The 14777-nt window shown below is 38.3% G+C and overlaps 1 protein-coding gene across 2 annotated transcripts in view; it reads left to right on the top strand.

Annotated features, from left to right (window-relative positions):
- kif18a (kinesin family member 18A) overlaps window positions 1-14777 on the top strand; it is a 37523-nt gene that overhangs the window by 5540 nt on the left and 17206 nt on the right. For both annotated transcript variants that reach the window (XM_034875934.1, XM_034875926.1), the window contains exons 5-13: window positions 276-386; window positions 654-851; window positions 6750-6926; window positions 7053-7127; window positions 7301-7401; window positions 10900-11062; window positions 11591-11755; window positions 13489-13610; window positions 13751-14028. In XM_034875934.1, coding sequence (XP_034731825.1) covers window positions 276-386; window positions 654-851; window positions 6750-6926; window positions 7053-7127; window positions 7301-7401; window positions 10900-11062; window positions 11591-11755; window positions 13489-13610; window positions 13751-14028 — 1390 coding nt within the window. The remainder of the gene's footprint in view (window positions 1-275; window positions 387-653; window positions 852-6749; window positions 6927-7052; window positions 7128-7300; window positions 7402-10899; window positions 11063-11590; window positions 11756-13488; window positions 13611-13750; window positions 14029-14777) is intronic.

Below are 14777 nucleotides of genomic sequence, written 5' to 3'. Positions count from 1 at the left end.
TAAGTGGAAGTAGGGTGGAAGAAAACATTTTGAATGAAACCTAAACTTTGTTACTGAGAAAATCCTTAAATCTGCCAATAAATAAAGCTATTACTTTTATTAAAAATACTATCCATATATTATAAATTTATGAAACTGGGCAACATATGCAAACAATATTATGTTGAGCATCATCACTGTTCTGTTGCTGTGGTTTGCAAATACACTGTAATGGGACCTATTATGGGTCACACACCATCTATGACATGACATGGTCTTTTCTTTTTCCTTTACAGCCCAAATCTGCAGAGCACATTCTTGAGGCTTTGGATTCTGGCAATCGCAACAGGACACAGCACCCCACTGACATGAATGCCACGTCTTCCCGGTCCCATGCTGTATTTCAGGTATTTCAAACCAGTGGTTCAGAAATTCCAAGACATATACAGGCTCTTGCATGATGCCATACCATGAAAACATAAAAAGACAATTCACACAAGAAGAAATGCAAAAACACAAAAGCTCCTTATTTTCAGGTGGGCAGTTACTTATGTCTTGAGTTTATTAGATAATAAGTATTTGAAGTATCTTGTTTCACTATGAACATCTAACAATGCGTTACCATTTCCTTCTTGATACTCTTAAATTGAAACTTGTGCATTCTTTTTTTCCAGATATTTTTAAGACAGCAGGACAAAATTGCCAGCCTCAATCCTAATGTCTGTGTCGCCAAAATGAGCCTGATTGATCTGGCAGGCTCGGAGAGAGCCAGCGCCACAAACGCCAAAGGGGCACGTTTGCGGGAAGGTGCTAACATCAATCGATCACTCCTTGCCCTAGGAAATGTTATCAATGCTCTTGCTGACCCAAAGGTAAACTCACACCCTACCTATACTGTAGATAACATACAAGTTGAAAAAATACCGTAACACCTACATGAAGAAGTACTTTTTATTTTTAGTGACTAAATCAGTCACCATAACTACTGATTCATTTTTAGGCACAAAGCATTGTAAGAAGTTAGTTCCCTGATTTCTGGCGCATTATTTGGACAAGCCGAATATTTAGCACAGCACATTATAACGGTAACTCCACTGAAATTGTTAGGAATTTGTTAGTGAGGCCCTGGTTAAGACTGTATTTAAAGCTGATTCTGGTTTCCAACTTTACCCCAGATGTGTCTGTTAAAACACGGATGGAGACAACTTCTCTCTTTAGCCTACAAACAATCGCCATTATGAATCAACTGCCAGGTGCAACCTAGCTAACAGGTGAAGAACACAACAAACAAAATCACTAGCTAACTTTAACATTTGCAAGAACTGTGGACCAATACAACAGGCTCAAATGAACTGACAATATAAGTTATACAACTTATCTCTGTGTGACATGTGTGCCAGCTCGCGGTGTGTGTGCATAAAAGTTATAACATACACACCTACATTAACCAAATTAGTGGCATTACTAGGTATTCACACTATCACCAACTACAGATACTAAGGATACAAATAAAGACAATTTGACAAAGAATTCACACACAGGGGAACTTTGTATTTTTTTTTTTTTAGCTTAATATACCTTAACTGAACAGCTTCAGTCATTGGAAGAGTTATATGACTTTTTTTGAGTTGAATGTTGGGCTGTGAGCAACAAAACACCCTTTCATTTTTCGGACTCAGCGTCAAGAAGTATTGCGTGATTTTGGGTCTTGCGATAAAACAAATTGCTTCAAGGCACTGCACACATACGGCCATTCAGGAACCGGCTAACAAGAAGCAATGGAGTTTTTTCGGAGTTTTTCCACGCCACCGTCATGGCTGAGCCGGAAAGAAAGAAAAAGAACTTAAAAGTCCCATGGCAAGAAATGTCACTTTATGAGTTTTTTAAACATTAATATGCGTTCCAACAGTCTGCCCATGGTCCCCCAGTGGCTAGAAAGGGTGATAGGTTTAAACCGAGCCCTAGGTATCCTGCTCTTCCTTTGAGAAAATGAAAGCTCAGATGGGCTAATCTGGAATCTTGCCCCTTATGACCTCACCCAGACAATTTGGCCCACCCTTGAGAGAGAGACATGGCTTTCACTGGCTCTAGTGGCTGTAATTCTGCACCAAGGCTACATTTTGGGAAAGAGACTTCAGATATGGTATTAAGAGACCACTAAGGCCTATATAAAATAATGCAAAGAGCACCATTTCATGGGCCCTTGGGAAACGGCAGATTGACCGAGTGAGGGGTCCAACACAAGTAAACATTGGAGCTGCCAAATATTATTCCCAAGCTGTAGGACTACTTCTATGGAGAAACCTGCAAGCAAATGGCGAGATAATAGCAAAGAAATGGCCAAAACTCCATAGCGCCCCTTTAAAATGTATTGCATGGTGATTTATTCAGACAGTACATTGCAGGTACTGTACAAATATAGTGAATGTGCAGAGTTTTTTATTTTATTTTATAAATGTGTTTCATATTTAGAATTGTTTTTATGCTTGTATTTGGTCATGAAATCATACATTGGATATGGAAATTTTGCGTCATGTTCTTAAGATTAAGATGGCTATAGGTATATGAAGTCCAGCACTAGCCTCTGAAACGGAGAGCCAGGGAAGAGGAGAGTCAACTATTATTATTTCATTCCAGTTGCATACATTAACCTGTCAAGCAGTCTTCTCATTTTACACACCAGTCTCAAGGAACACAAGCAGACCACATGCATTTAGGAAATGCTGTGCAAATGTACCACGGCCATGTTGAAACGTGATCCTTCTTCAACAGGTTACTTTATTCTTTAGTTAAAACTGTCAAGTTAGGAATATACTCTGCCCTGTTGCAGTCATGGACTCATACTAGCTACAAAGAACTACTACAAACAAACTCTTCATTCTAATCCCAACCGGTCGTCAGACACCGCCTCCCAAGAGCCTGGGTCTGACCGAGGTTTCTGCTTAAAAGGAAGTTTTTCCTCGCCACTGTCGCACTGTTGCTTGCTCTGGGGGAAACTACTGGAATTGTTGGGTCCTTGTGGATTCTGGAGTGTGGTGTAGACCTGCTCTATCTGTAAAGTGTCTTGAGATAACTCTTGTTGTGATTTGATACTAAAAATAAAATTGAATTGAAAATTGAATACTTTGATCTACTCAACGCCCACCACAAGTCCCCACTCCTTCCCCACCCTATTCCCATGCTTATTGGTGCTGTTGGTAGACAAGGAATTCATGTTGTGGCCATTGTTTACAGGAAAGAATGTCCCCACTTGTGTCTCTACTGACATGCCATTCGTTTGAGTGAAAGAGAATGTTTGCTACTTCTGTTTGGGCTGTTCAGTATGTCATCCTTATGCTTTGCCGCACAGAGGTTTTTGTTGTAAGTTATTTGCCTTAGGCAATGTCCAGACTAACGCGAACACATTTGTTGCAGCATCCTTTCTCTCCATTTTGTCCTTTCAATCCACACAAGACCAGTTCTTTTCACCCACCAAAAAGGGCCTTTCTGACAGTGTTGTCCGAAGTGGATGAATTTGCTATAGTTGATGTCCGGCAGGACAATCCCTCCGTTCCCATGCCTTGTTTCCAATAACCAGTCCAGTTCAGTCCAATTCAGTTTGTAACATATTAGAAAAGTTATTTATGCATTTCCATTGTCACACTGAATGTTCACCAAAAGTGTTGATGGACACCTGACAGGGGGTCACTTTACACTGAACGTGTGATAGATTCCCCTTGATTAACCAGACTATTGAAGTCAAAACAACCATTTGAGTTTATTTTTAGATACTGTCTTTGCTAAAAGAATACATTTGAATGCCTGCTCTTATTAAAAGGAGATTTTCCAAATTGGCACAGCTATCCTGAAACTCCCTGGACCTGAAAACTTGGGTCTTTGAATCCAGATGTAGGCCTAGCCATTTTTCCAGGAAGAAGTGCAGGCACAGCTGCTAACCCTAAAAGAGATCGTTTTACACTCCATTGTTACTTAACTTTAATGTGACTTTCTGCAGTCCCAATACCCACAAGATTGTGACTCACCTAAGCAGCTGTAGTTGATCTAATGCCATTATTCCAAACCGAGCTGTGTTCACAGACCAGCTGCAGAAAAACTTCAGACCAGTGTGGTGAATGGCTGTTCCCAGTTTTAACTCTAAAATGAACACTCCATACTGAATTTTGTTACCAGGGTTTATTGGTCCCCACCAAATAGTGTAATATGACCAAGCTTCTCTTGTGGAACTTGTCCAGATGGAGAATGCATAGTAAGGCTCACCTCACATTAGGCCTGCACAATTCAGTTAAACATATAAATCCCGATTTGTTTTTAAACTATGAATATTTTACAAAGCTACCGAGGTGACATGGGGGGGCGGGAGGAATCAGGGGGGAAAAAATACAAAATAATAATAAAGAAAAATAAAAAAAATCATGTACTCGGGACAAACTGTTTTGCGAGATCTTTACTTTGTTTTGTGAGAGCTCGAGATTTATTTGCAAGATCTTAACTTTGACATGGAGGGGGAAAAAATTGAACAAAAATTGGAACAATCAGTTTTTAACAAAGCATTATCAAAACATGATTACATCTCCTTGGTTGTCTAAATACATTTGTTTATTATGATGCATGTAAACAATCATGACCAATGAAAACACAATATTTACTGTGAATATTTTATACAATGAAACGATAAATTCATGAGTTTGCCACATAGCTAGCTAGCTATTATAGCTAGTATTATAAACTAGCGCTATTGACATCAACAGTCAACAACAATGTCCAATATAACACTTCACTTTGCATGTATTAATTATTGTTCCAGTACACGCTTTTTTATTTTAATTTTTTTTTCTTCATGTCAAGATCTCGCAAATAAAACTTCAAATCTTGCTAAAGTGTTTGTGCCCAATACATGTCCATGTCATGTTGGGGGCTCCGTAATATCTTTATACTTTGCCACAATCTTTTTCTCACAAAGTGTAATGTTCATCACCCACCTGAACCACGACAAAACAAATTAGCAGTACCAAACCTAAATTTGTTTTGGCACTTTTAGCACATTGCCCATCACCACAAGCCTGTAAACATAGAGGACTCAATGAAGAGAAGGGAGAGTATTACAGCGCTTTAAAACCTATTTTATACAGTCTATGTTTAAAACTCACAGATGAAAGTAGTAGCGTTTGTGATGCAGTCGGCTCGTAAAATTAAATGAGAATCAAGGCTCTTGGTAGGCGGTGTCTGATGGGCCGGTTGGGTTGAAATGAATATTGGCAATAATAGTCACAGTAAAAGATAATGGAACAGTGACTAAAAATAGTAGTTTGTATCAGTTTATGGCACTGCAAGGCCAAGCTTAGCAGGATGTAACAGGGCATCGCAGGACGTGTAGCAGGACCACGGCGACGGCTTTAACCATGATTTTGGATCCTCCATGATCTATGGAAACATGCTGGGGAAAAAGAACATAAGGACTCTGGGGAATGGATCTCCAGAGCTAGGTTTGGAACAGGCATTTCTGGGACATGGATACACACAAGTGGAAAGATAAAAGAGAGAGGAGCTCAGTGTGTCAAAGAAAGTCCCCCGACAGTATTACAGCATAAATAAGAGACAGGTTAAAGAGAGGAGCCTGGTCAAGCTGTACTGCCCTGCCTCTCTGTAGTTTAATTATATTATTGATTATATGGTAAATTAATCTGACGACTATGACAGGAAGCAGGTGGGCAGGGTTAGGTGGACTCTGCAACTCTTCACTCCCTAACTATAAGCTTTATCGGGAGGATAGTTTTAAGTTTACGCTTAAATGTGGCGACGGTGTCTGCCTCCCGAACCCAGACCGGAAGCTGATTCCACAGGAGAGGAGCCTGATAGCTGAAGGCTCCCATTCTACTTTTAGAGACTCTAGGAACCACAAGTATCTCTGAATTCTGGGAGTGCAGTGCTCTAGTGGGACAATAAGGCACTAAGAGCTCTTCAAGATAAGATGGTGCTTGACCATTTAGAGCTTTGTAGGTCAGGAGAAGCATTTTAAATTCAATCCTGGATTTTACAGGAACCCAATGCAGAGAAGATAGTACAGGAGAAGTACGATTTCTTTTCTTAGTTCTTGTCAGAACACGCGCTGCAGCATTCTGGATCAGCTGGACAGTCTTAAGCGACTTTTATTGACCATCCTGATAATAATGAATTACAGTAGTCCAGCCTGGAAGTAACAAATTCATGGACTAGTTTTTCAGAATTGTTTTGAGACCGGATGTTCCTAATTTTGGCCATGTTAGGATAATGAAAAAGGCTGTTCTTGTTTCAGATGGGATTTTAAGGATTTATCCTGATCAAAAATCACTCATAGATTTCTGACCGTAGTGCTAGAGGCCAGGGCAATGCCATCCAGAGTAGCTATGTCCCAAGGTAATAAAGTTTAGAGGTGTTTAGGGCCAAGCACAATAACTTCAGTTTTGTCTGAAACTAATGTTTCAGATTGCTTTATAACGATTAATCGTGCAGGCCTATCTTACATTTGTGCTCCTCTGCATACCACAAAAATAATGCTTTTTTTCTTTATTCAATTTTGTTTTGTGTCATGCCTGAAGTATTATAGTCTGTATTGATTTTTTATTTGCTCATTTCAAACATTCATTTGATGCCTTTTCTAAGTAAACTCAAAGAAACCACAAGAGTATTTCACATTTTCTGAGATGCTTTTTTGCGTACACTGTAAGTAAATCTAAACGTCACAAATTGTCTTATTTCTTTGGCTAATGTTATTTTTTTCTCATTTGTTTCAGAGTAGGAAGACCCATGTACCGTACAGGGACAGCAAGCTAACGCGGCTACTTAAAGACTCCTTGGGGGGCAACTGCAGGACGGTTATGATTGCCAATGTTAGCCCATCATCCAAGTCATATGATGACACCCACAACACACTGAAGTATGCCAACAGGGCCAAAGAGATTAAGTCCTCGGTTAGTATTAAATGTATTGTATTGTTTTCCATTGTTAATAGTTTTATAACTGATGTGTTTCTTGGACAATAGTTGGAAGAATTCCTTATAAATCATTGAATTTTTCTCTCTACCCTTACCTTCCAGCTGAAGAGCAATGTTGTAAGCCTGGACAGTCACATTGGCCAGTATGCAGTGATATGCGAGAAGCAACGGCAAGAGGTAAAATTAAACAACCAACACTACCATGCTCATTTCTTCTTAAATCCAGAAAATCTCCCATATAATTCTTTTATCTGGGACTTAAAATATCTTATTTGAACAGTTGCACAAATCACTGTTACGCTAATTCAATTTTCTTTAGCTTTATTTTATTTTTCATTTTTTTTCTTCAGATTCTACAGTTGAAGAATAAACTAAAAGAATATGAGGAGAAGAACAGGGTGCCTGGGGTTTCTAATATGATCACTTCCCAAAATCAAGCAGAGTTCAAAAGGTAAGCATGTACATAAGTGGGATTCAGACTGTAAGCTAGGACATAGTAGAAGTAGTTGTTTCTTTGTCAAACTCTTTTATTGTTAACATTAGAGCTGCAAATATGTATCGATAACTTGTCAACTAAAACATTAATTTGCCAACTCATTTAGTTTTGTATTAATTTGTTAAGGGGAAAAGAATCTGGGGGGTGTCTTTTGGTAAATTTATTGGATGGTCTTTCTATTCCACTTCTGCCTGGCTGTCCAAAAGCCCCGCAGCTAAATATGAAAATTGACCTGGCGCGTATCTTGAGCGGAGCGTAGAGACGCTTCACGCACGCTTCTAGGATTCACCGTGATGTGGCTGGTGGAACATCTATCCTTGACTTAAATGGACATAACTCTCTTTATATAAAAAGATATTGCTTGGTGGAATAATATGAGATGATAACACTCCAAAAATGCCTGTATTACAGCTTTGTTTTCCAGTTGTGAATGGAAAGTATTTGGTAGTGTCGGGATAGTATTCACCCTTTACATAAACAAAATCCCAAAGTGCAAATGGGGTTTTCATCCAGAAGCAGACCTTTCAAGGTGTGTTGCAAAAGCAAAATGTTGCTAAAATAGTATCAAAGCAACTTTATTTTTTTTTATTTTTACCTAAAGCAGTTGTTCTTGCTTTAATCAGTAACTCACAATGTCAAAGTGGATATCATTAGTTAAACAATGCCAGCTGCTGTTTTATTTATTTGTTTGTGCTGCCCTGCACACACACTCACATGCAATGCATTAGTGGTGTTTTTAACAGCTGACCTACACAGAATGTACTGGAAACAATGTGCCAGAATTAATGTTCCAATGCCACTTATTAGGAGATTGATGAGATACTTGAGATTTTAATAGTATTTTAAAGAAAATTTCTGTTAAGAAATATGACTGGAAAAATAGTTTTTACTCAGAGAACCAATGTTACAACGTAACCAACCGTTTCATAGCTGCAGTAAACAAGGTAATAGGCTGCTCTTGTATTGATTTATGACCATTTTCAGACAAGGGGAGAACATTTCTCTTCATTAAATAGCATTTAAAATAGTAAGTTTTTTTTCTGCTTTCAACAAAAGACAGAAAGAGAGTGATCTGCTTGAGTCAGCGCCACACTGAACTGGTGTGCGTCTGTGTGTCACGAGTGAGTGGGAGAGAGCGGCGGTACCCTCTAATGTTCTAATGCTGGGTTTTACAGGCGCGTTTTTTTACAATTGCAACTCCGCTACTGCTCTGCAAAAGTGAACTCAGAGTCAACTTTGGGGCAGGGGATCTTCTCTGCTAATTTAGAGGTTCAAGCCGGACTCATCTTCAAAGCCAGATGCATTATGAGACCAACCATGTCCGACTGGCTGCTGTTCTGCACCTGTGACCGATATCCCAAGACATTTCTTACTTCAACAAGAAGTCTCGTCACACCTCTACCAATTATGCTAAATTGCTGATAAAAGCCTTGATCATTTCCCATACCCTGTTTTGATCAGCTCACAGTACACCTAACTTTCTAAAAACTTGTTTGTTTTACTCCTATGAAATGCTTACCCATGTAATGGTCACTTGAACCTCCTGGAAAACTTATAACAGTCTAATGTCCCCCTGTAAAATTGTCTTTCAAAAGGAACTAGTACTAATACTGTTTCATGGAGAGACATTTATAGAAAGAAGTTTCTTTACTTTTTTTATTTTTCTAGCTTTTGGTGGTTTTTGGTTTTGGAATTAAAATTGCAATATTGTGCCAGCACCTAAGTAAGATTTTTAGTTCTCCAGCATACCAATATTTCAATACTGGCAAAAACTCTGTCATGAATTGAACTTTCAGACAAAATGTAAGATAAAAGTCACTTAGTGTAGTTTTAAAACTCATTTTTGTTTTCATTTAAAGTGCTGCTCTCTCAATGCTTACGTATTATTTGTCTTTTAATTGTTACTGGATGAAAAATTCAAAAACATTAAATTGGACTGAGTACTGCTTGTTTTCAATCTAGTTAGGGACTTTTTTGTTGCATGGATCAAAAAACAGGTGTTCTTCGAGGCCCAAAAAACCCAACTGAAAAACGGTGGCGTTTACAGTTTTGTGTTTGAGGGGGGAAAAGGACCTGCCACAATTATCCAGTATCTACAACTGTGTATAAAAGAATACTTGTATTTGAGATGACTGCTATAATCATTATCAGCCTAACTTTTTTTTTTTTTTACATAAATCTGATTAACCACATCCCATCTAGTCATCTTTAAGGTATACAGTGGCATCTGTCGGGGTATTTGGGTCGGGGGCGGGGGACAAAGAAAAGCTGAATGAGTCTCACTCCCACACATTTCATTCACTGGCATCAGAATTCACAACTCGCACAGTGAGAAGCTCTGAATAGAGGCTGCACGCTTCTCACGCTATTAAAAATTCAGCAGTCTAGCAAGGCCACGATGTCTCCTACGTCACTGGAGTTACATTGAAGAGTGCAGTCACATTTCAGCGACAGCTCTCCAGTCTTATTTATCTGTATGCCTTTCCTGTCTCTTCTCCTGCTTTAACTCAACCAGACAGCCACTTGCATCCAATCTGGATATCACCTCAACTCTGGTCCAGTAATACAAATACACATCATATAGCTAAGATTATCTTTGTGGCTCAGTCCAAACAGAACTGGCATCTTGTGAAAGCTCTAGATTATATGAAAAGGTTAAAATAATTGATTTATTAAGTATATAATAACTCAAACACATTATTAATTGGGGGTTTAGCATAATCTTTGTCATGCAAACATTTGATGTAAAAGGTTGATTTATTTTTACATTATTATTATTGGCTGTATTTTTCATTTAAACTCTGTTCAATGGGTTGATTGACTATCTCATGGCTTTAGTAGGAAACATTAATGCACAAACAAGTGGTTTGTAAGAGCTGTTGGCACAGCAATTCATATAAATTTGCTCCTTACATGTGGCTTGAATCTCTGTGATGATGGTGATGTTTTATTGGATTAAATTTTACTGAGGTGTTGCTAATAATCTGGGAATCAAAAGACAAGGCAAAACCACTTTCAGTATAATACAGTCCGACACAAACCCACTAGAGCTTCACAAATTTAGTTGAACAAATGCCTCTATAACAGTACCAGCTAAAAGTGAGTCTTACAGCTGCTTAAAGACACAGTTTAATATGGATATCATAAGGTAACTAATTCCATTGGACTACACATGTGCCTATTTTTTTACTTTCTGGGCCCCATTCATACATTTTAACTGTTAATTACAAATATGTTTACATGTTATTGTAGTGTGACCATTTTGTTGTTGCATTTGAATCACAGATTGTTCCTTTAACCTGCTCTCTTCTTTTATATAGAAATTAAATGGCCAACGTAGTTTTAGACTATCTTTATAAAGTTTGACATTCATTGACTTTCGTTAAAATTACCTAAAGAGCCCTTTTAATGCAAAGCTTCTAACATTTGATCATCACTCTCTTCTCTCTCTAGGGTGTCTGATGCTCTGCAGCAAATCTTCTCGAACCGTGCCCAAATCAGGAAGGAACAGCTGGATCTGGAGAGACAACTGAAGGAGAATGAGCTGCGCCAGCGGTACAGTGAGGAAGACAACCTGCAGGTCCAATATTTCTGTGCCAAAGAAAAGACTGAGAAGGTATCTGATGCTTACGCTGCTATCCACAGATTCCATCATCCCCTACAGAAAAACAGCTGCTGAGTCATCATTTCACTACTCTGTTCGCTATAGTTGTCTTGGCCTTTCATTTACGCCACTACAGGACAGGGTCAATGTTCCCAGTTCCTGGCTCCTCTCTGCCTTTTGAGTTCCATTATTAGTCTCAGCTGTAAACGCCATAGAAAGTATAAAAAGTGAATTTTGGTACCAAACTTTGTAGATAGTTCACTGTCATCCAAAGCAAACTAAACTGTGGGAATACAATTCCTAAAAGTAGCGCTAAACAATCTGACTAAACTTACAACTTTTCTTAAAAAATAAAAATACTTTAGTGTTAGATTTACCTCTCAAATAATGAACAACTAATACTTAATATTTTAGATTCATCTGAATTAAAGACCACATACACAATTTATAGTGTCTCATACTAATACAAGCCCAAACAATGCAAAACAAGCTGATTCATGATATGACTTACATTAAGTTTGTTGTTGTCGCTTTTGATAGGCCACATGTAAGCATGAGCGGAAGATTGCTGCTTTACACGCTCAGCAGCAACATATTTGCAAACGTCTAAAGGAGGCAGAAACCCGTTTCCTGGACAATGACGGCTGGCTTCATCGTGTCGAGAATGATATTAAGCTGCTGAAGTCGAGTGATCCGACCTCAGAGGTAAGTGGAACTAGTTTGCCCATTTACTGGCGGAGTGATTGACTGGGGAAATTTGTGTTTTTGTTGTGACTTCTTCTTAAATTCTGTAAATTCATAGGGGTGGGAATCGATTTGCATCTCACGATTCAATTCTAAACCGATTTATCCATGCATCTCGATTCAACAATTTTGTTATGTACATTTCAATGCGTGATTTAACAAAAATATATACCTACATATAGATCTCGGTTTGCTACTCAGTTTGCAAATCACTTTAAAAGCAGCTAGACAAAGCTTAGATTTTAACATCTCTTTGTTACACACCAGTTTTATCTACTGAAGTTTTTATGCTTAGGCCTTAAACATGATTGTGAAAGTCGTTCTCCCACAGTGATCTTCCACGTCACAGGCTCAGTCATGTTTAAAGGTGGATAATTGGCTTCTTAGAACACGACATATGAGGTGGTCACATGTGCAAAGTAGATAAACAGCCTATATGTGTTTTACCTCATGATTTTATGTTTGTCTTATTAGATCATGTGTAGATATACAAAATGAAAAAATGTTTTTCTTTTGGACATTTCTGTGAAATCTTTTCTGCACTCTCGCCTAATCTCTTAAGTCTTCGGGTCACTCTGTTTTCTGATTCGTACTTGTCTGGAGACACTTACTTTTAAATAAAATTAACTTAAACTTTTATTTTTTTAAATAATCGATTATTAACTTATCTGCATCAAGCATCAAATCACTCTGGAAAGAATTGATTATTTATCCCACCCCATTAATTGTATATAGACTTTTCACACTATGTGCTGTGTCACACAATGTTTTCTTAAATCATTTTTATTTCACGATTGAACCTTCAAAAGTTGTAATATTGCTGAATGTGATTTTTAAGTGCTTATTGTTGAAAAAATTAAAAGAGAGAAAAAAAAATTGAATTGCCTAAAGGTTTAGTATAATCTTTATCTTTTCTATTACAATAATTGTGTGACCACTGTTCTTGTAGCCACTGACATTGGTGAAGCAGTACATCAATTCTTGTCAGACTTTTGTTAATAGATCAGCAGAGGCAAATAGTGAGCAAAACTTGAAACTAAATAACATTGTGGAGAAAACTTGTTGACGGGATGAAAAAGTTTGGGTCATTGTAAGAACACAAAGGAACATGATTAGATATAGTGAAAAACTTCACAATGTGGGTTACATCCTTCAGAACTAATCACTTGGTGTTTGTTTATTTTGGAAGGTAGGCTGTGTCTCTACTGGTGTCGTGACTGTCTTTGTTTTCTTCCCATCTGTTCTCCCAGTAATTAGAACCGTGCTCATTTTATTTCTCCAGCTCACTCGTGGATCACTGAAGAGAATAAATCAATACCCTTTACTCATCCCTCACACAGCAGCCAGTTACCTAAAACCATGCCCATGTTATTTTTTTTCTTCTTTATCCTTTTTTCCAGGAACTGACCCAGAACCATGACGCACCCACCGGTCAAATGTTCTCTCTGCTGTTGCTTTGTAGTTTCTTAACGTCAGAGTCCTTTCTTTTTTTCCTCCTCTACCTTACCCTAAGCAGACAGCTTTTCTGATGAAACATGGATGAAAACACAACTTTGTCTAGTATCCAGACCCCCCAACTGCCTTTTGTTTCTTTTAATTATTCGCACCCGAGTGCTAAATCAATATGCTATTATGTTAGAATGGCTTTTACTTATCATTTCTGCTCTGTGAACTCACTTCTCCCTCTTGTTCAGGTGTTAGATAAGGACCTACATTGCCACAGACTGGAGCTGCAGGTTAATGATCTCAAACAACACATCAAGCAGATGGTCGAGCTCACCGCGCTGCAGGATCGGGAGAACAGGCGTATGCAGAAGTAGGTTGACAATACCTAGAACCAATTCTTATTGAATTAACAATTACTCAGTGCAGCTGAAGAAATTGCTTTCCAGCTCACTGTATCTCAGGTCTTTCCTGGAAGAAATGTCTCAATAATATTTTTCCATTGCATTTCAGAATGGTGAACCTCTTGTTGCCAGCTTACAGCCGGCACTACTCTGCGTTGCAGGCAGCTGGGCAGGTCACAGCTGCAGATGAGATGGAGAACTATGAACTAGAGCACCTTGTGTTGAGGGAAAGAGGCGTGGTCTGGGCGGACCAGGAAGGGGTAGGGCAACAGCTGAAAGGTGAAGGGATCGGAGAGGAGTCACAGGAAATGAATATTGTGGGCCGCAGCGAGTTGGCACCTGTCTTGTCTTTCTCACATCTGTTATACCACCAGAGTAGCCCCTGCAGTAAGTCATCATACTTTTATCCTCCTAGTAGCGTAAATTATAAGTATTTCCTAATAAATGTTAATTTTATTTTTTATTAAACAATGATTTGTTTACCCTAGAAAATATTATAAAGATTATAAAAGTGGAAAATGGATCCAAATTGCCTGAAAGTATTGAATAAATAATGATTTTATGTATTAACAGAAACACAGCAAATTCTTAAATTTGAGAAGCAGAAGATGTCATGAAATGACGTATGTATGGCATGACAATTTGTATGCCATTATTGGTTTGTTATCAAGGCGCTCGGCGAGTGGCGTGTATGTTTGCGCCCGCTGTATACAGTGCAGACATACACGCGGATAGCTCAAAATGCGTACAACCACTTGGCTTAACAAAGCCTGCATGTATGTTTACGCAAAGTCTTGTTGAGAGAAGCTAGAACCAGTGAATATTTGGGATTTTTCCTACATATATTAATTAAAAGATAAAATTGTCGGTTAATTCTATCTTGATCAATTAACCCTCAAATTATTCCAGTCTTACATTTTACTACCATGTCGCCTGACTGGTAAGATGTCACTTTGCTTGATGAATACAGGAAGAACTGACCACCAAATGTTATGACAAAGAAATCAACTGTTGTAATGAAGATGAAGAAAATATTTACTTGGAATATGTCCCTTCAGTGTTATATATACAGTGGGTACGGAAAGTATTCAGACCCCTTTAAATTTTTCACTCTTTGTTTCATTGCAGCCTTTTTC

Source organism: Etheostoma cragini, chromosome 1 (assembly GCF_013103735.1).
Source record: "Etheostoma cragini isolate CJK2018 chromosome 1, CSU_Ecrag_1.0, whole genome shotgun sequence".
In the NCBI taxonomy this organism is placed as follows: Eukaryota; Metazoa; Chordata; class Actinopteri; order Perciformes; family Percidae; genus Etheostoma; species Etheostoma cragini.
The sequence above is the reverse complement of the archived record's forward strand: the minus strand, read 5'-3'. Positions and strand labels throughout refer to the sequence as shown.